General features: G+C 45.0%; 1 protein-coding gene across 1 annotated transcript in view; it reads right to left on the bottom strand.

The window, feature by feature from the left end:
- Rnf217 (ring finger protein 217) overlaps nucleotides 1–22839 on the bottom strand; it is a 103667-nt gene extending 80828 nt beyond the window's left edge. Inside the window, exon 1 of the mRNA XM_051164625.1 lies at nucleotides 22033–22839. Within this exon, the coding sequence (XP_051020582.1) occupies nucleotides 22033–22839 (807 nt within the window). The remainder of the gene's footprint in view (nucleotides 1–22032) is intronic.
- Nucleotides 22840–25713: the final 2874 nt, after the last annotated feature.

Raw genomic sequence — 25713 nt, 5'->3', positions numbered from 1 at the left:
AGAAGGAAATGAAGGCCGACAGCAATAATGAAAAACAGGATAAATACTGAACATGCTACAGCGAATACCACTGCATTGTATGCTAATTTTAGAAATTTTAATATATGATGAATAATTATGAACTGCCTTGTGCACCTTACCCAAGTTCCTGGTGTTTGTGTACAACAGCCAGGCTGAGAAGGGGTGTTTCTCAGCTGGCACATGCTGCTGTTATACACCGAGCCATGAATCATAAGGACTACAAACCAGGGCTAGAACGAATCTCACAAGTTGCAGTGCTCACGCATCTGACTCTACAAGGATACCTCTGGGTATAAAATGAACTCGGGAAATGTCAAAGAACTTGCCTAAGCTTGTTTAAACCGCTATAACAAAATACCCTACAGTTGTTAATTTATAAACAAAATGCACATCTCTTATTACAGTTTTAGAGTTGAAGTGCACAAAGAGCCAGGTGTCAGGCGGCTGTATCCAGTGAGGTCCTGTTCTTCACAGACGCATCTTCTCCACAGCCTCGAACACTGGGCACAAGTCTCGTCCGTGAGGTCTGAGCCTTCACAACCACATCACCTTCTAAACCCTTCACTGTCTGAAAACTGAAATCTTAGGCAATCCTGGCACCAGGCACTTCAAATGAGGAACACTTAACCTCTACTTGTAAAAATACTGTCTTATTTTAATTAACTTGTGGCTGTGGTCTAAACATTTGTTCCCCTTCCTAAAAATCAAGTTGAAACCTAATTCCCAGTATCGAGGGGTGAGAAATGGGGCAAGTGATCTGAATGTAGTTCTCAGGAACGGCACTGTGGCTCTTATAATCCACATAAAAGAAGCTTTAGGGCACCTCGATGTCCCTCCTGCCATCCAAGGACACTCACAAGGCATAGTCCGTAAAGAATAACCTCTTGATTTTGAACATTTCCATCTCACAAACTGTAATCTTCTCTGAGTGCTAGGGGAAGGGGGAGAGGGCCATGGGAGATTTGTTGAGCAGAACCCATCTTTGGTCAGATGGTCCCTAACTTGTATAGAACCCATCTTTGGTCAGATGGTCCCTAACTTGTACAGAACCCATCTTTGGTCAGATGGTCCCCAACTTCTCAGTAACCTACTATTCAGGCTCTAAAGTTACTCGTGTCTGGGTCATACTTTCCCACTACTTTAATTTTATTTTTTTGCAGCCTCTTCTGTATGCTAAACAGGTTCAATATTCCTAGTACTAGCCCATACCACATTTGCCATGAAAATCACATAATCACTGGAATTTGCATGTCTCTACTTTACAAAACAGGACACTTTAAAATTAAGTGACTCCTTACCTTTTTTGGGTAATGATCCAAAAATGTAATAAGTATTATAGACAAGGGGAAAGGATTTTCTGTAAGATTTCCAGGCATTTTATAACCTTTTTGAGGCCAGTTCATGAACTAATTGACTCTTGGGTGTTCGGGGGGGGGGGTGTGCTGAATAGGAACTACAGCAGGCCTCCTTAACCATGCTTTTCTTTCCATGGTTTCAATTACTCAGTGGCCACCGTAGATGGAAAACTTAAGTGAAACTAAAAATAGCTGGTTCTTGTTTTAAGTTGTATAGTGTGATGGGGTCTTGCCTTGTCCCAGTGGGTCCTGGTGGCGTGGCGTATAAATGACCATTTTGACCAGCATTTCTGTTCTATGTGTATACTTCCTTGTACATGGGTTACCCTCTTTTGTTAGGAAATCAACTGTTGGTATAACTAGTGCCTTTGTTCAGATAACCTCCAAATACTTTAGTCTAATGCTATGTTACAATGCTAATGTCACTAACTGTGAAGGTTAGCTTTACCTGTCCACACATTCTAGAATTGCCTAAGAGTATCAATAAGGGGCTGTGGAGATCAAATTGGCCGGTGGGCATCTTTATCTTGACTGTTTCCTGATTATGTTAAGGGACGAGGGCCTGCGTTTGGGTCCTGAACTGCACAAAGGTAGAGAAAGTGAGCTGAGAACTCTGTGTGTGTGTGTGTGTGTGGGTGTGTGGGTGTGTGTGTGTTTGTGTGCACGTGCATGTGTGTGAGTGTGCGCATGCATGCGTGTCTGTGTGTGTGTGCGCGCACGCGCGCGTTTGTGTGCACGTGTATACGTTCACTCACTTCCAGCTCTAGACTGTGGATGGGACCGGTTGCTGCAAGTTCCACCCTGATCTCTCTACAGAAAGGACTGTAACCTGACCTAAAATAAACCTTCTTTTCCCTAAATTGTTTTATGTTGGTGTACTTTATCACAACAATAGAAATAAAAGAAGGACACTCACCTCCCTTCTTACCATGTCTGCTCTACGCTATCATCTCACACCATCATGAAATGAATAAGTGTGGTACAACAAACACTGTACGGTGTGCTGAGGCGCTGCGCTCTTATTACAGTACGTTATTATCATTATCTGATCTAACTAGTGACAAAGCTACCAACCTTATTATTGTTAATCTGATTGTGCCTAACTTATTAACCTACTATCCCTATGGACGCACCTATAGGAAAACCTAAGCATAGTACAGAGGGTTCAGGACCATCCTCAGTTGGGGCTGCCCACTGGGGTGTTTGGAATGTATTTCCCACAGAGAAGGACTACTGCCTTAAAAATGTTCTTCTTCTGTGAGTTTGCGGCCAGCCTGGTCTACAAAGTGAGTCCAGGACAGCCAAGATAGCACAGGGAAACCCTGTCTCAAAAACTTAAAAAAAAAAAAAAAAAAAAAAAAAAAAAAAAAAAAAAAAAAAAGTTCTTCTTCTCATTAAAAACAAGAATTTAGAGCCAGGCTGTGGTGGCGCACGCCTTTAATCCCAGCACTCAGGAGACAGCGGCAGGCAGGCAGATTGCTGTGAGTTCAAGGCCAGCCTGATCTACAAAGCAAGTCCAGGACAGCCAAGGCTACACAGAGAGACCCTGTCTGAAAAAAAAAAGAAAAGAAAAGAAAAAAGAAAACAAGAGTTTATAGTCTTTCATAGTCTATAAAAGTCAGTTTACAATGGTAGTCATATCTGTTTTTCCTTGCCTTGTCAAAGCTGCCAGCTCAAGAAAGGTGGCTGAGTCCTCTTCACAACCCTCAACCTGATCAAAGACAGCATGTGACTTTTTAACAAACTGCTTTCACATCATAAACTCATCAACATTTGACTTTTTCATGCCTACCTTATTAAAAGTATTAACTGTACATACTATTCAGATATTAAAAGCTGCTCCAAATTTTGTGAAAATGGCTACATCACCATAAGGAACTCTACTGGCTCTATATAATCCCCATCAAAATCGATGACGTTCTTCATAAAACAGAAGGAAAAAAGTGTCTTAAATGAATGACCAAAACAATCCAAAGCTTAACGAGCAGTGCTGGGATGTTGCAAGAACTAATTCTGGATTTACTACAAAACAGTAATTGCAGGTGAAAATGAAACAAACATAGCTCAGTAAATCAAAATAGAAAGCTCAGAGCAAACATGCACCAAGCAGCCACCAAGGTTTCCACAAAAGGTCCAAATACACACTGGAGAAAAGACGGCTTCTTCACCTAACGGCGCTGGGAAACTGGCTTTCCACAAGTAGAAGTATAAAACTAGATACCTATCTCTCCCTCACAACTCAAAAGGGATGGAGGAGCTTCCTTGAAGACCGGAAACTCTGAACCCTAAGAGGAAAACACAGGGCAAACACTTCCAGTGCAGGCATATGGTGGTTTATATTGTCAAGGAAAAGATCTGGAATTACCTAGCAACAGGTCCCTGGGCATGCCTATGAATGATCATCTACACCACCGCTAATCGACCTGGAAAGAGGCACCTTAATCATGGGCGGCTTTATTCCACAGGGTGGAGTCTTGCACTGACAGAAAGAAAAAAAATAATAATAAAAAAGCTGCGCTCGGACATCTCCACTTGCTTTCTGGCCATGGCTACAATGTAGCCAGTTTCCTTCATCTCTTGCTGGTTACTTCCTACCTTAGGCAAAAATAAACTTTTTCTCCCTGAAGTTGCAATTGTCAGGATAGTTTGTGCAATAAACAGAACAATCTCTAATGTAAGGCATAAACAAGGAGGCAGAGGCAGAAGGATCTCTCTCAGTTCAAAGCCAGCCTAGTCTACATATCAAATTCCAAGACAGTACGCGGAGAAACCCCGCCTCAAAACGTTCCCTCCCTCCCCTCCTTCCCTCCTCCCCGCCTCCCCCTACCCTCCCTGCAAAAAAAAAAAAAAAAAAAAAAAAAGCTGCTGTGACTCATTGCTTGTATGTTCTGTGAGCCAGATGTGTCAGGGAGCTTGCCTGGGCCTTTATGAAAGGGCACCATTTGCGAAAACAAAGTAGGATAAAATATCCAAGTGTCTATAAAGAGTTGAAAAGGTCTATTAACATAAAATACAGTGGAACTATTAATTTTTCCAAAATTATTTTATAAAAAAAATACCGAAGTACTCTTGGACACTACTCAGTACCTATCATTGATCACACTATCTGTTTAGAAAATAGTTTACATTTAGTAAACATTACTCTTTAAATTGGTTTTTTCTAGTGGTATGTCACAGAGTAGGCTGAACAACTGATGGTAAAACGCACGTACGTGTTTATAGTCTTCTAAAATATCTGCGAAACATACTAGAGCACAGATTTACGTGAAAGGTAAATACCTGAGGCATTTTTGTCATACACTGAAAAACATCACACTGACATTAACTTCAATTGAAATGTTACTGGTTTTATAATAAACATAGAACGTATCAGAGGAAATCCCCAAGCACTAAGTGAAACACATTAGCGTGTGGGAGGAAGGGGTGCGTCAGCTACCTGCACCAACCCAACAGAGCAAAGCTTTGTTAAAGCAGCCACTTTATCATTATATGAGCTCTGGGAACAAAGAACAGGCCAGCCACATCAAAATAGCACTGCCTGTGTATGGCGAGCCTGTGCCACCGAAGGCAGAGGAAGTGGAGATCAGAACAGAAAGGAACACTGTTGCAAAAATAAGAACTACAAAGAGGAATATTGGTAAAGAAACACCATTAACTAGAGAAGCAAAGGGCAGTTACTAACAAACTTAGCAAAGTAAGGGTACGCACTGGACAGAATTCCAGGGACTGTTTAGTAATACTTTCTGTGCGCAGCACCTTGGCTGTCTACATGTGGGGAGGATGCAGTTCTTGTTTGTTTCACAGGGTGATGAAGGCTAAGCTAAGCATCAAATCAAGGAGAGAATTATTTTCAAGAGGAATTTTTAAACAGCAAAACTGACTTTAACAATGAGTAAAATATCCACACAGACACGCATATCTATATTTTAGGGCAATGACTTTTTACACAGTGCCTCCAAACCACACAAAAGCAAGCAAACAACAGAGCTCCATCCTAGACAGGTGACAACTAAAGGAGAATAAGGAGACATTTGTCTGTGCTGCCTGGGGGATAAGACTGCAGCTGGTGTACAGGCTGCATGACCTCCAGGCCTTCCAACAGAGCGGCTGCTGGTGCTGCAGCAGAGCACCCCCAGCACCTCTGGAAGGCAAAAGGTGAGGAAGAGAGACAGAGCAGAGACCACCACCTGCACCATCTGCATGATGGTGCAAAGCCACTGTCCCAGCTGCTGTCACAGCAATTGCCTCCAGGTCACCTGCTTGATGCACTTCTTCCCTCTAAGCACAGTTTACTCTCTGCACAGAAGGGAGACTCTCCTTAAAACATTAATGACCTCTTTGCAGCTGTACCAAACGGTCGGGTGATTTCTCATCACACTTGGAATAAAGTATCGATTCCACAGAGGAGTTATAGAATCTGACCCACAACGGCCTCCCAGCACGCTCCTCCACAGCCTCTCAGCGGCCTGAGCTGCTGCTCACTGTGCTGCCGGCCTAGGCTCCACTCTGCAGGAGGTCTTAGGCCTGCTATTACCTCTCACCAGCTCCCAGCTCTTCTTCTGTAGCTGCTACATGGACTGATCTCATCCCCTCTCCAATCATGGTCACCCGCACACCCTCTCTATTTGCACAAATGTGTTTTGATTGTGTGTGTGTTTGCTTACTCCAGCTCACAACCGTCCAACCCTTAGGCCCCTCCTACCACCCCCTACAGCAGCAGCTACTTTTCAGATCCCAGCCAAGTTCCAGCGTTCACTCCTCCTAAAAACAGCTGCCTCTTCCAACAATCCGTAACATACAATTTAGTCTCACATATCACACCCTGATCTCTGTGTGGAGAGCTCACTTTTCACCTGCTGAGTTTCTCAGTTTTCTGAGAAGACTGAGCTGATCATGGACTAGTGTGTAAAGACCCGCCTAGCTCATAAAGATGAGTGTGTGCCCCCAAGTATGCGGTGCTCTGAAATCTTTTTAAATAAAAGAATCTAAACACTCGGTTTCCACCTTACAAGCTCCTCTTACAACTACTCCTTACTGAAGGGTGGTCTCCAAAGGCTTTGAAGGAAAACCAAGCTTTGGACAGTGGGGTTCCTCTCTGGAGAAAGCTCTGGAACTCTTAGCTGCCTGTTATTGTTTGTCCAGAAAACGCGACAAGATTAAATACGCCCCCACCTTGCCAGAGCTCTGGTCTTATGATCAGCAGCAGGCAGGTCCTTACAGGACTGTGCAGGGTTAAGGATGTGGCCACTGACCAACAATTGCTAACCAGCCTGGGAGAAGACTGCCCACTTGACCTTGGCCTCATTAGCTAGCGCTGTGAGCAAACCCACAGGGTTTTGCCAATCCATCTAGATTGTAACAATCCAAAAATGAACAATCCACAAGTTCCAGTGATTTGGTTTTTTTTTGTTTTTTGTTTTTTGTTTTTTTTTGGGTGGTTTTGTTGTTGTTTTGTTTCCTCTTAACTTTAACGAATTAATTAACCACATAAAAGCAATGCCACAGAACTGCCTTTGTTAGTTTTGAAAATGTAGTCAGTTGTTGGTGATTTTGGGTTTCTAAGGCCTGTGTTCTGTTCATTTGGACACTTTGACAACAATGTATCTGAGATAGTATCACAGCAAGGACAGATAAAAAGCACTGCACTGTTGCCTGAGTTTGCTAGGCCATAATACTCACTTTTGCCTCTCATGCATAGCTTATGGGAGGGAAGGTTGATGCTGCCAAATATGCATCTTCCCTGATCGCAATCAACCCTTCTAGCAACTAAACACACAACACTCAACTTGTAAGGCTTTAAACAAATCTGTCAAAATCTCTCTGAAAATCTTCATTTAGACAGACACACAGATACAAGCTAAAGTACTAGGGAAGGAAAAATTGCTATTCTTTCAGCATTTTTCTCCTCAGAGTTCCCTTTAAACACTTCCCGCTTATTCCTCCTGACTCACAAAGATACATTAGAACTCAGAACAACACAAAAAGTAAACTTTAGAATTATCTATTTTGGCTAATTCAAACTACACTTGAAACGAACACTTAACTACTTGATTTTTCAAAATCAACAAGTATTCTTCTTGTGACACAAATATGTAACTCTGAGATTAACAGGTAGGCCCTCATAGTGTGTGCACGCGCACACACACACACACACACACACACACACACACAACTTTAAGATAAATACAATAACAATATTCCTTTATTAAATTTAGGACCCTATCATTGGGTGTTCCTTCCAGCATCAATCTTGACAAGGAGAATATGGCAGCACACAGGAAGACAAAGCCACTTAAAGACATCAGTCGCTAAGTAGGACTAAATGAGGACGTTTGGGACAGTCCTCATCATTTCTCATCCAGGACATCTTTGGCGGAGGAGTAAAAGTGGCCTGCCTGCCAAGGCCACATATTCAAACAGAAAGTGTAAGACTACACAGCTACATCAAAGTCACCTCTACATTTACCAGACCGCTGCTCTTAGATAGAAAAGGACTAAATAAACTACAAGCATTAGAGAAAATAGCTTATGATCAATGATCTCACTTCTCCACTCTTTTCAGTTTCCAGCAACTAGGAGAAAAGGCAACGGTGACTGTACTTGTCACACACAACCCAGAGCTAATTAGTCTCACTAACATTAAGAATGGGCAGTGATCATGTGAGGGGACAAAACAAGAGTGAACACCACAAAAGGGAAGAGATTTGCCAGGTAGCCTATAATTATCGCCCGCACTTTACAGTACAGAATGGTATTGAGGCAATAGATTAGGAAGACTTTAAAAGGGATTAGTCATTCATGTAAGGACTAATCCCTGAATTAAGTTACCTGAGTAGGAGGGGGCATGACACACACATCATACAAGCAGTATGTTCCCTCTATTAGAGATCCCCTCATTATAGATTCCCCTATTACAGACCCCTACACTATAGGTCCTCTCTATTATAAATCCTCTCCATTAGAGATCCCCCTATTAGAGATCCCTCCATTACAGGCCCCCTCTATTAGAGATCCTCTCATTATAGATCCCCCTCTATTAAAGATACCCTCTCCTTCAAGTACAGAGAAGCAACTCCTGCTTTGTTTTGTTTTATTTTGTTTGGTAGAGAAGCAACTTCTAAGGACAACACGCTTGCCTCTGGAAATTTCAAGTTACCAGTTCAAGAAGACACTAAGCAAACAACAAAATGTCCATACACACTAGAGTACCATAAACAACAAAACTCCAGCAGTGGGCTAATGAACATTAACTAGGAGAAGAAATTCAGAAGTATCCTTAAATATGGTATCATTTCCATATAGAATGTTCCTGCATGATAAAAGAATCTGCTGTATCAGAAAGCTTAAACTTTTCAAAGGAGATTTTTAGCTACCACTGTGACTAAAGGTCTGATATAACGGAAAGGAAACTGCACTAGAGAGAATGCTTGTAATAATACTAATCAGAGTAAGTAAAAGTTGACCTTGACCCCCAAATATTTCAGTTACAGTGATATCTAAAGTAATTCTGAAAAGAAATAGCTTTCATATGAAATTATTCAAGCACAAAGTCCAGGAATACAATAAAACCATATTAATCAATATAATGATATATTAGAAATGTATGAATGGTTGGTAACACATAAACATTAAAAAATAAGAAGGAAAATACATGCTCTTAAACTGTGTGTGCCCTAAATCACAATGTTTCTGGATTTTGTCTGAAATTGTGTGGTAGTAATTAAAGTACATCTCTGAAGTCCTGTGACACAGACCTAGAAAGTGTAGGATAAACATCCTTCCCATTGAGTGTGGGTGAGCATGTGACCGCTTTTCCCAGATGATGCTGAGAGAATTGCAAGTCAGGGTGAACCAATTAGGTGACATTCACCAAGCTGGATGCTGGCTTTAAGGAAAGCCATCTCTAATGCAGAATGCTGGGAGGAGCTAGCACTTTGGTAGACAGCCACAGCTGAGCTCCCTGACAACAGCTGCAAGCAGAGTGACTATGACATCTGACCACAGCCACATGAGAAACTCCAAGAGTGAACTAGGCATCTGAGCAATTCCCAGATTCCTGTCCCACAGTGTCATGGTCAAAAATAAAATGGTTGCCTTAAGACCCTGGGCTCTGGAAGAATTTGTTAAGCAGCAGGGACAGTAACCAGAGCAAGGGCTGTGACCAGAGAAGAGATTCTGCAGTGATTGGTGGGACAATATAGGACAGACTCTAGCCATGGATGGCATTTACTCACATTCAAAATTTAAAAATATGTCAAAAGCGCAGAATCAATTTTTACCTTTTCTACCTAAACTTGCCTCATTTTCAACCATCCCCTTCAGTTTTAATAGTAATTGAATACCTACTTTATACTGGGCCCCAATCCAAGGTGCTAGTTATGAAAGCAGCTAGGGTACTATGGGGAAAGTCATAGATATCACAGAATCAAACACCAATCACCCTACAAACATAATTACAAAAGGCACAAGGACACGCTGATACTGACAGAGCAAGGACTCTGAGAGCACTGACAGCAAGAAAGGGTCATGTGGGTACTTGGCAGAGATCTGAAGGTTGAGGGGAGTTGACCAGAGAAAGGACTCTATGCCTTGAGAGAAAAGAGCTTAATGGCAGAAGAGGCTACGGATCAAAACACACCTCAAATCCTACTGGCAGTGTTTTCAAACAAGATAATGAAACATTGAAATTTTCATGTCAGAGGATTATTTTTGGCTGCTGCTAGCTTTGTACTGGTGTGACAAAACATCTGAGATTATCAACTTAGAAGAAACAGAAAGTTCAGTTCAGTTTCAAAGGTTGTGGTCCCTGGCCACTGGGTACTGTTGCATCGGGCCTGTAGCAGCACAGTGCCTCTTGATGGGAGCACATAGCTGAGAAGGATGCTACCTACAGAAATCAGAGGACACAGAGAGGGCTAGTATCCCAGTATCTCCTCCAAACCATGTCCACAAAATCCTAACTTCCTTATCCTAGGCCCTTCCACCTAAGGATTTTACAACTTCAGTATAGTACAATCAGGAGAGCAAGGCTTCAACATCTGGTCCCTTGGAAAGACATTCAATATCCAAATTATTGCATTATCTAGCACGTTTTCTATTTGGACAACACCATCCTTAATGTATTAAGTATAGTGGAAAAAATAAACCCACTTTACACGCACTATTTTCATGTCTATAACACACAAAAGTATCGTGTGTATAAGTCTGGTGTATGTGTGTGCATCACATGTGTGCATGTTTCAGGGGCAGGCAGAGGTAGGAGCCCTAGGAGCACCTAGCTAATGCTGGGTATACTGTATACTGTCACACCTAGCTTTTTACCTGGGTATGGTGGTGGGGATGCAAATCCAAGCCCTCATGCTGGTGCAGCAGGCACTTTAAGATACCCCAGAAGTCCTTAAACAAAATGGTACTAAGCTCTTTGTCTGCACACTGTTTTATTGTCTCATGAAAACAGAGCAGGACAGGGGCAATTTAGATACAATGACAAAGGTGGAGTCTTCCGGGATTCTTACATGGCTTTCTTTATAGCTGCAAATTAAAGGGGCAGCATATAGGAAGAACGCTTACATAGGGGTCAAAAGCAGTCATCACAGAATAATTATGTAACCCGAGACTAGAATGAGGCAGAGTGAGGAATCAGAAAGGTGGACAGCAAGGACAGAACAACAGCTCTCCTAAGACAGAAGCTCATACTACCAAAGGCAAAGACTCCTGAGTGCCGTGAGTCCTCAAAGAACACAAAGTGTAACATATGGCTAGAGGCTTGGGGCTGCCTGATGATAAAGCCGGATCACTTAGGGACATGCACACACAGAGTTCACACTCTAAAGCTAGAGGAGGCCACCAATGGACAACTAAAAAGGAGAGAGACTAAAATGGTCATGCAGAAAGCACCAGCTGGCTTCAGCATTGGGAAGGAAACTGGAGACAAGATTGTAGCAAAGGAATCAAGTCACCAGAATCCCGGAGGGAGAAGAGATGGTTCCACAGTTCAGAATGCTTCCATGCTCACCCAGAGGACCCAAAGAATTCCAGAGCCGAGGCTCATAACTCTCCTTCCAGGGGAATCCAAGTCCAAGTGCCCTTCTCTGGCCCTTATGATGGGGACCTGCATATGTGTCTCTCTCTCTCTCTCTCTCTCTCTCTCTCTCTCTCTCTCTCTCTCTCACACACACACACACACACACACACAGATTAAAAATAAAATGTTAAAGAAGATCTAGGAGGAAAAAGTCGGAGGAAGGAGCAAAGAAAATGGCAGCAGAAATGAAGAAAGGTACAGAAGAATAAAAAATAAATAAAATGAATAAAAAAATTAAAAAAAAATAAAGAACCTTAGGATGTGGGGTGGAAACACTGCACGCAGCAGCAGAAGGAAGAACTCAGGCATGGCTCCAAGTTTCTGAACTGGGTGTGACTGAAGGAAAAGCCGAAAACAAGCTCTGGGAAGGCAGAGAACAGAAGCAGGAATCCACTTTGAAAGGTAAGATGAACTAACTGTCCACGGGTAGGTAATGGGTAGGACATCCTGCTACAACTGACCAAGAGAGACAGCCTTATTGTTAAAAGATAGGGAGAACTGCTGGGTAGCAGTGGTGCACACCCTTAATCCCGGCAGAGGCAGAGGAAGAGGAAGAGGAAAGGAAGAGGAAGAGGCAGATGCAGATGCAGATGCCGGCGGATCTCCTTGAGTTCAAGGCCAGCCTGGTCTACAGAACAAGTTCCAGGACAGCCAGGGCTACACAGAGAAACCCTGTCTCGAAAAAACAAATAAATACACACACAGAAGAAGAAGAAGAAGAAGAAGAAGAAGAAGAAGAAGAAGAAGAGGAGGAGGAGGAGGAGGAGGAGGAGGAGGAGGAGGAGGAGGAGGAGGAGGAGGAGGAGGAGGAGGAGGAGGAGGAGGAGGAGGAGGAGGAGGAGGAGGAGGAGGAGCAGCAGCAATGGGTTCAGATGAGTATTCTGAGGCAAAAGCATATGGAGGCCACCTGAACCCTTGGAGTATTTGAGTAAATGTTAGCAAACACTATAAAGAGTTTGGGGGAGGACGTAGGGCCATGTGGACACCATCACTAAGAGATGATAAAAGAGAAAGTTCAAATAAAGACTAATGACTCAAAGTGAGGAAGAAAACAGGAGCATGTGCCACTAAAACTGAGCAGTAAATGAAATCACTAGCTCCTGTTATTCCTGCAGAGCAGCAGCTTGTCCTGCTTTCCCTGCTAAGTCCCTGCATTTCTTCTCTCCCTTCAGTTGGGAGAATTGGACTTTGTGTAATATAAACATTTCCCCTCCGGACACTGCCTTCCCCATCTAACTTGCTTGTTACTTCCACTTGACCCCACAAAGAGTTCTCCACTCATACATGAAGTTCTTCCAAAGGGACAAAGGGACGGGCACACCTGACAACTCGTCACTCCTTCCATCTTCTCATCCCTCTCGGAGAAGATGGAAACTATTTAGTATTGTGGCCCCCATTCACCTGGCTTTGCCTGGGCCTTCTCTCATCAAGACCTCTTTTTTTTTAAAGATAACAAATTTAAAGGCTATGAAAGGACTGCAGGCTCCAGGGCTAAACAGATCTGATCTTAAATCTCCACTTCCAACATTTCTTGCCTCAGTGACTCTGAGGAAGTTACTGACTCTCTCCAATCGTCAGTGTTCTCATAGAAGGTCCTACTACACTGGTTCTCAACCTGGGGGTCAGAGGAACCTTTGACAGGGGCTGCATACCTAATATCCTGCATATCAGATATTGACAATACATAACATAATCCTAACAGTAGCGAAACTACCATCATGGAGCAGCAACAAAAGTACTGTTATGGTTGGGGGCCACCACAACGTGAGGAACTGTATTAAAGGGTCTGCAGCCTTAGGAAGGTTGAGAACCACTGCTTTAAGGAGACAGCTAAATTCCGATATCATCATTAAGGCAGATCTTAGCTCAATCTAACTGTTATCTTCACAAGAAGAAAAGGAGAGAGACGCAGATGCTCAGAGAAGAAAGATCATGTGAAAGTGTGTATGTGTGTGTACATGGAGGGTTTGTGTGTACAAACAGACCTGCCTATATATATATATATATATATATGAGTGTAGAAACTTGAAGTCCACACATAGTGCCCTCCACCTTTTTTTTTCCTAGTGAGATCTCTCAATACATCAAGGACCCACCTATCTCTGCCTCCCAGCACTGGAGTTACAGACATGTGGCATGATGCCCAGCTTTTATGTGGGTACCTGGGCTCCGAACTCAGGCCCCCATGCTTGTCCAGCAAGCACTGCACCCCTGTTCCATATCCCCAGCCCTCCTTCCCTTTTAAAGGTGTCTTTATTAACTTCTGGGGAAGCATCCCATCTCTGTTCTCACAGATTGGCTTCTCCCTCCCACATTCTTTGCTGGTTCTTTCCTGTGACCCGCACTCCATGTTTGTGCACACTGACATGGACAGAGTAGGTCCACGGCCCTCTATCTGTTATCACTCTCCTGGTGACGTCACCCAGGCTTCAGGCACTAAATGTTATCTACATATTATCAAATTTCAGTCCATATTTTCTACTCAGAACTCTCTTCTGATGCCAGATACTAACCCTGTACCAGACCTTCATGGAGGTCTCAAAGCATTTGACTCTTAGTCTTTCAAAAGCCTCATTCTTTCTGAACCTCGTCCTCCTGCTGTTTCTCTTCTTACTAAATGGCAAGCCCAATGTTCTAATTGTTTGGGCTCAAATCTTCAATTGTTTTTTTTTAATTTTTTTACTCTCACACCACATCCAATCAGTAAATCCCATAATCTGTCAGCTACATAAACATTCAAACAGCTCAAACCATCCATCGCTATCACGTTAGTCTAAACCATACCTTTCCTGCTTGGAAAGATGTCGTCATCTTCAAACTGATCTTTTTGCTTCTACTTAAATCTTACAACGCATTCTCCAGAGACTGTAAATCCCTTCAAAGGGACAGTCATATCTGACTGTGCTTCTGTTTGGTGGTTCCTTGTACTTTCCCATCTTACTCAGATGAAAGGTAAGCTCTCTGTGGCCTTATATCTCTGACATCTCATCACACCCACAGGTCCTGCCATGTATCAACCACTCGGGCCTCCTTGTCACCCCTGGCATACCCTGGGCAGTCTCTGCCTCTGGAACTCTACTGCCATTTTCTAGGTGTGCATAAGGGACTTTGTCAAAGACACTATCTATAACAACACCACTCAGATGACACACTTAGTAACAATGCCCTCTTTTGTACTTATCAACTCTCCCTTATTTCTTTTTTCTCCATAGCCCCCAATGCCTGTAATACATTAAGTAATTATGTATTATCTTCTTCATAGCCTAGCCATAGATTTTGCTATCTTCTTTCCTTTTAGGTCAAGCACAGACAACAGTGCCTATAATACAGCGGATGCTAACACACAAGTCAAGTAATAGGAAATGATAAACTACAGATGGGATTAGAATGAAGACTTTGAGTGGATGGTTGTTCTCAGTATTTGCAAGTACACACACATAGCTCAAGCACAATTATCACAAGAAAGATGGAAAAAAGAGGGTGGCTGGAGTTTACAGAGAATGGCAGATACAGGGCATTTTACTCCTATAGACATTAAATTGTCATTTTATGACAGAACCTAATTTGAAAAGTTTCCTTTTAATTTAGTATGTAAACTCCTTCTATCAAAATAAGATTAGACAAAATAAAGACTTTTTATAGCTTTAGGGTTTGAGGATGAAGTGAGGTAGTCAGTCACGTGATGAACATATTCCAGCCCTGGGTTGGATCAGCAACATAAAAGAAAAAAAAAAAATCATGTTTCTCTTAAGTTAATGGAGTAAATATTTTAAAGGAAGGAGGTGTTTGCTTACAAATATTCTATCTCCAACAACTACAATGTATTCTGAAACATGTTTGTGTGTATACATATATGTACATATGTAAATAGGCATATATACATGAACAAGTATATACAGATTTACTAATTTGGATTAAACATAGTAAGAAAACTCATAACACGGTTACTAAAAGGTTACTCTGTTCCTGTAATGGTCTTAAAAGATGCTACCAGAGAGTAGTAAAAAGAGGAAGAAAAAGAAAGTATCTAATCATTTTAAAAAGAGCTTTTATCAATGAAACTTACAGCAAGGCTGTAAGATGGTTTCTTGAGAGCACTTAGTATGTCCAAAGAGGATCTCCCAGTACAGATCTAATTCAAAAATACAAGACTAGTTAGCAGCTGCCTGTCTTCACTGTTCATCACAAATTCTTTTTTTTTTTAAGATTTATGTATTTATTATTATGTATACAAGTGTTCTGCCTACACATACACCTGCAGGCCAGGAGAGGGCATCATATCACGTTACAGATGATCATGAGCCACCATGGAGTTGCTGGGAATTGAACTCAGGACCTTTGGAAGAGCAGGCAGTGCTCTTAATCTCTGAGCCATGTCTCCAGCCCACAAATTAGAAGGCTGCAAACTCAATCTCTACCACAATCACTCTGGTCTATCACCTCTGGACTAAGGAATGCTGAGGTCTAAACACTGACCTCATCCACTTTAGAAAAAGAGTGAAAACCACACTTAGCCACCAAACAGGTAGCAGTGCACACCTGTAATCCCAGCACTCAGGACGCAGAGGCCAGTGGATCTGAGTCCAAGAGCAGCCTGGTCTACAGAGTGAGTTCCAGGACAGCCAAGACTCCACAGTGAAACCGCGTCTCAAGAGGGGGTAAAAATCACATCTGAAGGTGTCAGTTGATACGGAAGGTCAGCAGCACTTGGAGTGCTACTTGAGATCTTTTAACAGCGGAGCTCTGTACCCAGCTACTCTACAGAGAGCCTCGATTCCGGCCAGCTGTAAGAGAAGGGAAACAGCCACGCCACAGGAGGACCAGAGTCTCCTGACGGGAGACTGCCCTGAAGAAATTAAGTGCCAGTTAAAAACAGACTTTGAAAAAGGGGAGCCCTCACCCCACCAACCCATGCCAGAACATTCATTAAGTCACATCAGGGCTCAGCTCTTTCTTATCCACAGAGGCCAGGCAAGGCAGCCTAGTTAGGGCGAAGTGATCGAAAGCAGGCAACAGAGTCCATGTCACAGACAGCACCCCACATGAAGATCAAACAGCTCATTGGTTACACATGTATAGGGGGCCTAGGCACAGTCCACGGATGCTCCTTGGTTGGTGCTTGTAAGCCCCCATGGATCTAGGTTAGTTAACTCTTGGTCTTACTGCAGCATTCTTGTCCCCTCTGGGTCCTTCTATCCGCCCCACCCACCTTTCTTCCACAGGACGCCCCAGCTCTGCCCAAGGCTTGGTTGGCTGTGTGCCTCAGCATCTGATTCAATCAGCCTCTCAGAGAAGTTAAGTTAGGCTCCTGTCTGTAAATATAGAATATTGTTAATGGTGTCAGGGGTTTGCTTTCTCCCATGGGGTGGGTCTCAGGTTGGGCCAGGTATTGGTTGGTCCTTGCCTCAGTCTCTACTCTATCTTTACCCTGCACATCTTGCAGGCAGGGTAAATTTTAGGTGGATTGGTGTTCTCCCCTATCACTACTGGAGGGAGGATAGTGGGGAGAGGGTAGGAGAGAGGGACTGGGAGAAGAGGAGGGATGGGACTATGATTGGGATATAAAGTGAATATATAAATTAAAAATAAATTTTTTAAAAGCCTGGGGGTGGAAACAGACTTCAAAAGGTAAAAGAAAAACGGGGAAAAATTGATAAGGAGAAATAGTGCAGAGAGAGAAGAGGAAAATAAGGGCATGAGTCAGGAAGGTGTTCAAACAAATGTTACCACATCCCCCTAAATATGCACTGACAGCACATACACACACACACACACACACACACACACACACACACACACCACACACAAACACACATGCACATTCACAAACAAAAATGCATACATGTGCCTTAATTCTCATTTTTGAAATTTGTATTGTGACTCCAAAGTAGAGTTCATCTCACATTATTCTCCACAGTTTAAGGTTATGAAAGCATATTTGGCCTGGTAGGATCTATAACTCTACCCACGTGAAGACAATGGTATTCAAACTCCATGTTCAGTAAGATAAAAAACATTCATCTGTGTTGACATTTAAAGGAAAAGAACTGAACTTACACTTCTTTACCCAGGAAGACTGGGTGACTTAGATTTACCCACGAGATATTTTCCTTTCGGGCCCTAGGTCACTGGTTCTAGGGTGACTACAGTAGCAAGTCATGTCAGGACATTACCATGTAGCAGCTGTTTTCCTCGCAATGTGTAGAAGAAATGTGTTGCTTGCGGCTATTAATACCCACTGGACAGGTGTATACATTCCAAGTCATCCGCATGTACCAGTCTCCTGCACTTCTGACCAGGGTGCTAAAAGCCACAACAGCTGCTGCCTTGAGCTAGTCCGTTAGTAGACTTAGGTCTTTCTTTTGTGTTAGCCAAAGTCCTAAATGTTAATATTTCATATTTAAAACACATTGTTCTGGCTAAATCAAAATCATGAAGGGAAGATATTTGTGGATGGTTTCTGCAAAACAAAAATGGCAACAAACTATCTTTCTTCCTAGAAGACTGTAGCCATGACCAAGCACGCTGAGAAGATAAGACATCTTGTAGAACTTGGGAATCTGGGAGACACTGCTGGCATCCTGGGGACTGTGTGCTAGACATGTATGTCACTAGAAAATGCACTTCTATAAATGTATGTACAAAACATACATATACCAACAAGCGGTGGTACCACACACCTTTAATCCTAACATTTGGCAGCAAGGGCAGGAGGATCTCAGAGTTTGAGGTCTACAGAGTGAGCTCCAGGACAGGTGTGGCTACACAGAGAAACACTCTCAGAAATCCAAACACAAACAGACAAAACACATACATATACTTAAGCAATATAAGCCAGAGTAACTTCCACTCTCTGGATTGGTGTACCACGACCCCATCACAACACTGAGATAGTACTACGTCACAGTCTAATTGCTTCGGCCTGCTCTGAAACACTGCTGATACCTACACGTCACCATGGCCACACCATCAGTCCCCGGAAAAGTCTTTGCTGCTCCAAATCTGAAAGCATTTCTAGCTCCCAAATTCCTTTCTTCTTTCAAAGAACATAGCAGCTCTTCTCAGAAGCACTCGCTTAACCAGGCACGATTCCAACCCTCAATTCATATGCATTTTTAATGTTTGTATAAAATGTTTAATACTGATTTGCTTTACGTTCTTAAATGACTTTAAATAATACACAAATGTGGCACAAACTCAAATGTGAAAATGTTACTAATAGGTCTTTAAATACATCCTTTCCTACCCACCGCCCCACAAAGGGCTTTAAGAGGCCTTGATAGTCAATGCTTGCCATATTTGCTTAGGTTAAAAGTCTTATCAAACAAGAAAGAAAACATGAAACATTTCCCCTGCCTGTTTTGTTGTTTTATTTTCAGTATTGTGGATCAGACCTAAAGCCACACACAAGCTAAGTAAGCACTCCACCACTGAGCTTTCCGACTCTTAAGATCTGGAAAAGGGGCTAAGTTGCTCAGGCTGGCTCTGAACTTATAAAGTTGCACCGGCAAGCCTTGAACTTGTAATCTGTCTATCTCAATCTCAGAAAGAGCTGGGATTACATATCTGTACATCAGGCCTCACTGCAGCGCCTTTTGCCCTGGTCCAGTAAGGCAGCAACCACAGTTAGCCATAGTTTCACTGGTGGATTCTCGACAGCTCATCGTCTACAGTTAAGTTTCACTGATGAGATGATGCAGTCATAGATGACCATGAAACACAGGCCTCTGAATATAAAGATGACCAGATCTTAAAACTCAGGACCACATCAGAAATATTTATCTGCTTTAAGACTTTGTTTTTTAATCTTAAGTATAAAAATGCTCAGAGCAAAACTTAGCACCCAAGCTTCCTAGGGTGGCCTTAGGCCCTTTACAAGGTCAACAACTACTGAGCAAATATCTGATATATGCTAAGTAGATAGAAATCAACAAAATCTTATAGAAACTTCCGTCTTAACAGAAGTTAAGTCCTTAGTATAAGATAGTGCGTTGGTCCTATGGAGAAGAGCTAAGACCCAGGAAGAGGCAAAGGGAGTGCAGGATAAGGGTCAACTTTTAGAAGGTGGTCACAAAGACTAAGGAGCTGCCTCAGTTGGTAAGAATTTGCTAAGTCGGAGGACCCGAGTTCAAATGCCCAGCATCTACATAAAAAAGTGAGGCACTGCTTGTGTGCCTACAATCCCAGAGCAGAGACAGGCGGGCTCCAGGAACGCAGCCAGACAGCCTGTGTGAAACAACAGCAAGCTTCACACTCTGTGAAAAACTCTGTCTCAAAGGAGTGAAGAGGCCAAAGACAGAGCAGGACATCCAGCATCCTCCTCTAGCCTCTGCGCAAGTGCGCAAACCATGTACACACATGTACACACATGTACACACGCGCACATACAAAGACACTCCGTGAAGACCACAAAGGATGAGCTGTAAATACAGATCCAAAGGTGGGAGTGCTAGACAGTGCAAGCAAAAGGACAGGGAAGGGGTTATGCTAGACACGGGGAACCAAGTCCACAGCCCTGAGGTGGAAGCATGCCTGGCATTCTGATCTTAAATTTGTGCTGTGATAATTTGAAATAATGCCTATGTCTTGCTGTTGGAATTCCTGAGAGTTGCTTTGGGAGGTCAGGAACCCTGATGTCACAAAGACTGCAGATACGGCTCAGACAGTAAGGAGTTGGGGTTTTTGTTTTGTTTTTGTTTTTGCTGGTATGTGCTAAAAGGACGGAGGCCCACTCAACTGGCTCCTTCCCACCTCTTCTCACAATGCTCACAACACCAACCTCCTAAAACTATCTGATGCCGACAAAAAGAAAACTGCTTCAGAGAAAAGGGCCTACTGTAAGAGAATCACACTCTCAGGCAGCGTATCAAAGCACCAGGAGTGCCGACCTTGAACTTCAAAACCAGCTGGTAAAGTGCGCATCCAGCACTTAGTAGTTAGGGCTAGAGCTGGGCACAGCAGGACAAAGTTAATCCCAGAACTCAGGAAACGGAAGCTGGAGTTTGAAGGTTCAAGGCCAACCTGGGATACTTAGCCAGTTCAAAGCCACACTGAGCTACATAGCAAGCTGCTGCCTATGGATGGATGGATAGATAGGTGGAGAGAACATAGACAGACAGACAGACAGATAGATATAAGTGCTACTTGGTATTAGTGCTTATAGATGCTACTTCGCACTATTTTTTTTTTTTAACACATTTGCTCTTTCTGCTCTCTCTGTGACTTCTCTGGAGCAAGGCCCATATTTTGGTTATGTCTGAATCTCACCACAAGGCCTGCACACAGACAGCACCACTATCGGCACAAGGGTGATGTCATAGAAACGACCACAAACAAGCAGCAGACATTCCTGTTTTAAATCTCCGCCAGTGGATAACTCCTAAAACAGACACCACGGCCTGTCGAGGGCGTTTGGATAATCTCAGACGTTTGTGTAGCATTCCACTCTGTATAAGTTTGCCTTTGCGTTTCCAGTCAGGGCCCAGGGCACACTTGCAGCCTACAGCCCAGAAATGGAGATGTCCCCACGGAACACACAGGAACCACACTGTTTACAGAGAGCCCTGTTCAACTCACTTCAGCCAGCACAGACAAACACTATCATCTGAAACTACCCAATCCAGACAGTCCAGCAAGACAAACAGGCAGGAAGGGAGCAATCTCAGTGCAGCTAAGATTGAAAGACACATTTTTAAAATATCTGAGCAGGGGCCTAGAGGTCGAGGTGAAGCGTCGTAGAAAAGCTGGCACCTGAACATGACAAGGTTTTGAAAGATGAGCAGGCCCAGTACAATCAGACACGGGATCAAAGGGCATTAAGGATTGTGCAAAACGCTGGCAGAAACACCGCAGACTGAAAACCATGGAGGGCTGCTATATTTCTCAAGCTTTCCAAGAAAAAAACCAACAGCTCTCCAGAGGAGGGGGTGGTGGTGGGGTGGAAGTTCCGCGGCCGGCCTGTGCCTGTTTGGTTAAATCTCTGGTCTCTCTTTTCTTTGTTTGGCCCTTTCTGTTTTGCTTCTCTCTTGAGGAAATAAAGTACTGTGCTGGCTTAAAATTTCAGTGGACGAACGTGTTTTAACTTCGGTGTGTCAAACTAAAAGTGGGCACAAGTTAATGTTTTCTAATTTACATTTTTCTGGATAGCCGAAAAGAGTAAGTTTTAAAATGAAGGTATCACGGCCTTTCCCTTTACCTGCTCCCCAAATATTTATTTTATGCTCACTGTCTGTTAACTTCTGGGATGCCAGGCCAGTGAGGCAGCCTTTCTGCTCACCATGGAGCAAGCTCTTGCATGCAATCTACAGACAAAATAATCAGAGGGCAGCCCGCCTCCTGTCTCCCCCAGTTGTAAACCAAAACCTGAAGCTCAGGCAGATTTGAGCGGCCAATAAACCGGTACGGGTAAAATACACTTAATAACAACTAAGACGGTAGCAATTGCTGGAGGCCCTAGGTAAGCGGGCCCTGTCACCTCTTCCCTTGCTAGGGAGTTGAGAGGGGAACACCTCCTCCCCAGTGTTTTGGCGTGGTAAACCGGGCTGAGAACGGGCAGGGAGCTGTGGAAGTTACCTGAGAGCTCAGGTAGATTTTGAGGCACTCCTCGCACACCGCCTTCTTGCAGCACGGCAGGGGCTTGATGGGCTTGTCTTCCAGGCACACCCGGCACATCAGCACCATGAGGGGCGCATAGGCGTCCCCTACCCCGCCCAGGCCAGAGTAGGGTGGAGCTCCTATTAGGCCAGGCACGGAGAAGGGCTCCGGAGCCAGGTAGAACTCCAGCTCGATGCTGCCGCCGTCGGGGGAGAGAGGGTCAGCCGGGAGCGACAGCGGAGAGCTGGGGAAGGAGGACGGCGGGCTGGCGGGAATGGGCCCCGGCAGTGCTTGAGGTGGGGACTCCGGCGGCGACAATGACTCGGCGGAGGGGGCCTCCGGCAGGTCGCTCTCCACGCAGTACACGGAGCAGAAGACTTGCGGCTTGGCGGGGGGCGGGTGTCGCTGGGCCAGCAGGTCCAGGAGCAGCCCGTCGGGGGGCTGCTGGCCGGGGGACGCCTCCCGTGGCCCCGCTCCCTCCGGCTCGCGCTCCAGCTGCAGTTCCAAACTCTGGGGGTCCAGCGGCCCGGTGAGTGGCAGTTCCGCGGGCTGCCCCTCCGTGGCCCGGTTGCTCGCAGGCTCCTGGGCGCTCGCGTCCACGAAGCCCGGGTCTCTTCCGCAGCCGCCGCCGCTCGGCTCCGAGGAGGAGGAGGCGGCGCGCGACCCCGGTGCCCCGGTGCGGTCCCCTCGCGGCCTGGGGGACTCTGGCTGGCCCGCCGAGCCCCGGGCAGGGGCCCGCGCCTCCCGGGGCCCGCCGCCGCTCACCGTGCTCTGTTCCTCGCCCATCGCCGCCCGCGGCCCGCGCCGCCGCCGCCCATCCAGCCGCCGGGACCCCCAGCCGGCGCCGGGCAGCGCGGGCAGCGGCTCGGCTCCACTCGCGGCGGCGCTTCTGCTTCCGGGTCCCTCCTCCGGGGCCGGGACGCCCCAAGCTCCCTCCGGGGAGCCCGTGCTCCCGGGCCGCAGCGCGCGAGCAGCCGGCTCCTCCTCCTCCTGGTCGTCGTCGCCGCCGTCCTCCTCCGGCGCGGCCGGGCACCGCCTCGAGGACGCCGAGGGCCTCAGGCTGCGGGTGTCCCGCCCGCATGCAGGTCGGGGCGGTGTCGCGGTCCCGCGAGCCCCGGGCGGGGCGGACGAGTCCCGGGAGTGGAGGGGTAGGGGGAGGCGGCCGTCAGTCCCGCGCCATCCCGGTCTTCGCGGCGGGGCGTGCGGCCGGCGACCCCGAGGGTGGTCGCCCGGCCTGTGGCGTCACCGAGAGGTGACCAAGCCCGCGGGCAGCGGCTTGTGCCCTCCGGGGGGAGGCGGGAGCTGGCAGGCGGGCGACCTCCCTCCCCTCGTGCTTCACCTAGAGCTCTGCGCCCTCCCCCTCACCCCACCCCTTTGGAGCACACCTCCCAACACGTACACACACGCGCGCGGGCACCCGCGCACACACACCCGAGTGAGTGTGAGCTAAGCCGAGGTGCGCTCTCACGCCTAGAGTTCACACTTGGCCCCAGCCAAACCCACCAGCGCCGGCAGGCGCCCCTTATGGCTCTGAAGTAGAACTTCCTATAAAACTGCTAGAAACTGGGCTCTGGACGGAGAAAACACTGCGGGGTCGCGCTCAAGAAGTGGAGGCAGTGGTTGGTTTTCTGCCTAGCTCCCTGTTTTCTGCCTAGTGCGACAGGAAGGATCTTTGAAAACCACAAACAATCCAAAGAGCATATGTCGCCTACTCCTCCAACTAGAATACTTAGAAGCATTAACCAATAACTAATCCGAGATTTATACCGTTTCCTCCGCTAAGTGTTCTCTCTCGGGAAATTGTTTTTGGGAGTTGATTTTGGTGGTAGTGGTGGTGGTTTTTTTGGTTGGTTGGTGGGTGGTTGGTTGGTTGGTTGGTTGGTTGGTTGGTTTGTTTTGGGTTTTGTTGCAGTTTGTTTCTTAACGCTTTACGTGGGTAGCCTGGCCTAATTAATCAGCTAGATCATTGATAGGAATCCGGGAGACTTTCATTAGCAGCCATGTTCATACCCAAAACTCTTTCCAAGACAACAATTATATTTCAGACAGAACTTAAGTATGTGTTGGTCTATCTTTATTTTACAGGAAGTATTAGTCACCCAAACACTGATGTGTTTTAGTTTTCTGAAGCCAATGAAAACATTTTTGGGAAACCAACCTTTAAAAAAAAAAAATTTTTTTTTTAACTTGGGAGGGAATTCAGTTTACACATTCATGTCAAAGAAAGAAGCTGTGAAGTGTGTTGATTTTTTTTTTTTTTTTTAATTTTGCAGTTGTTATTGGGTTGTTCTAAAACAGTTTGCAAGGCAAGTGTAAGTGCTCCATAGTGACTAAGAATTCAGTATTGAGCAGGTTAAAGCTCAGCTTACCACGCCTGGGCAGGGTGACTTGTATTACTCCAAATGCCCTATCACTCATTGGTCTGACCGGAGAATGAAGAATAATTATTTTGAAGATTAAATGGTACTCAAGCAGCCTGGAGAAATGTCTCAGTCAGAACATGGGGAACTACAGTCAGGCCTCGGTGCACCTCGGGAACATGAACTCTGGTGCCCCATATTTGACCACGTCAGGGGAGGCCTGATGGCACTCAGAGGAAGGATAGCAGGCTACCAAGAAGAGACTTCATACCCTATGAGGAGGTCCCCCTCAGTCACAGTCATAGGGGAGGGGAGTAGGGGGAAAGCGGGAGGGAGGGAGGGAGGGAGGGAGGAATGGGAGGATACAAGGGATGGGATAACAATTGAGATGTAATATGAATAAATTAATACTTTTTTTTTTTTTAAAAAGAAGTCAAAACCCACTGTGAAGCCCAGACAGGTGAGTGAATGAGTGCTGGGACTTCTGAAGACTCCCCGTTCTCCTGTTCAAACCGCCCTTCCTCACCACAACTTCTTCATGCTGGATGTTTCTGGCATTTCAGATCACAGCGACATGTTATTCCCATCTTCCTCCAGGGAGATCCTCACTTACCTGAATCCTGGGCCTGGCACCCCTAGCTTCCCTGTCAGGGACCCACAGGGCCCCAGGCCATACAAAAAGCAAATCACAATGCAATGCTATAATGGTGGTTCTTTCCTCAGTTTCCCCCAAATTCATGAAGCACCACTGATAATTGTGCTGATGGGTTTCATTGTTGTTGTTGTTGTTTGTTTGTTTGTTTTAATTTAATTAACTTATTCAGATTACAACTCAATTGTTTTCCCCTCATTTGTATCCTTCCATTCCTCCCTCCCTCCCTCCCTCCCTCCCTCCCTTCTTCACCCTGTTGTTGTTTTTTAAGATTTGAAAATACAGTCACTGGCTGGGTGGTGGTGGCACACGCCTTTCATCCCAGCACTTGGGAAGCAGAGGCAGCTGCTACATCTCTGTGAGTTCCAGAACAGCCAGGGCTACACACAGAGAAACTCTGTCTTGAAAAACAAACAAACAAATAAACAAAAATCCAAACCAACAACAACAAGAAAATATAGTTACTGTATAGCAAGAATTTCACAGATATAGTGTGAGGTTAATATTGCCCTGCTCAGACCATCTACAATGTGTATATGGCTGTCTCTACAACAAAAGTGTTGTTAATGTCCTTACTTGAACTGAACAGCTCCTATAAGCCTCTGCGTTTAATATCTGAACTCAAATTCAGAATTCAGTGTCAGATCC

This window comes from Acomys russatus, chromosome 21 (genome assembly GCF_903995435.1).
Source record: "Acomys russatus chromosome 21, mAcoRus1.1, whole genome shotgun sequence".
Classification (NCBI taxonomy): domain Eukaryota; kingdom Metazoa; phylum Chordata; class Mammalia; order Rodentia; family Muridae; genus Acomys; species Acomys russatus.
Note: the sequence above shows the minus strand (reverse complement) of the source record. Positions and strands in the feature narration are given on the sequence as shown.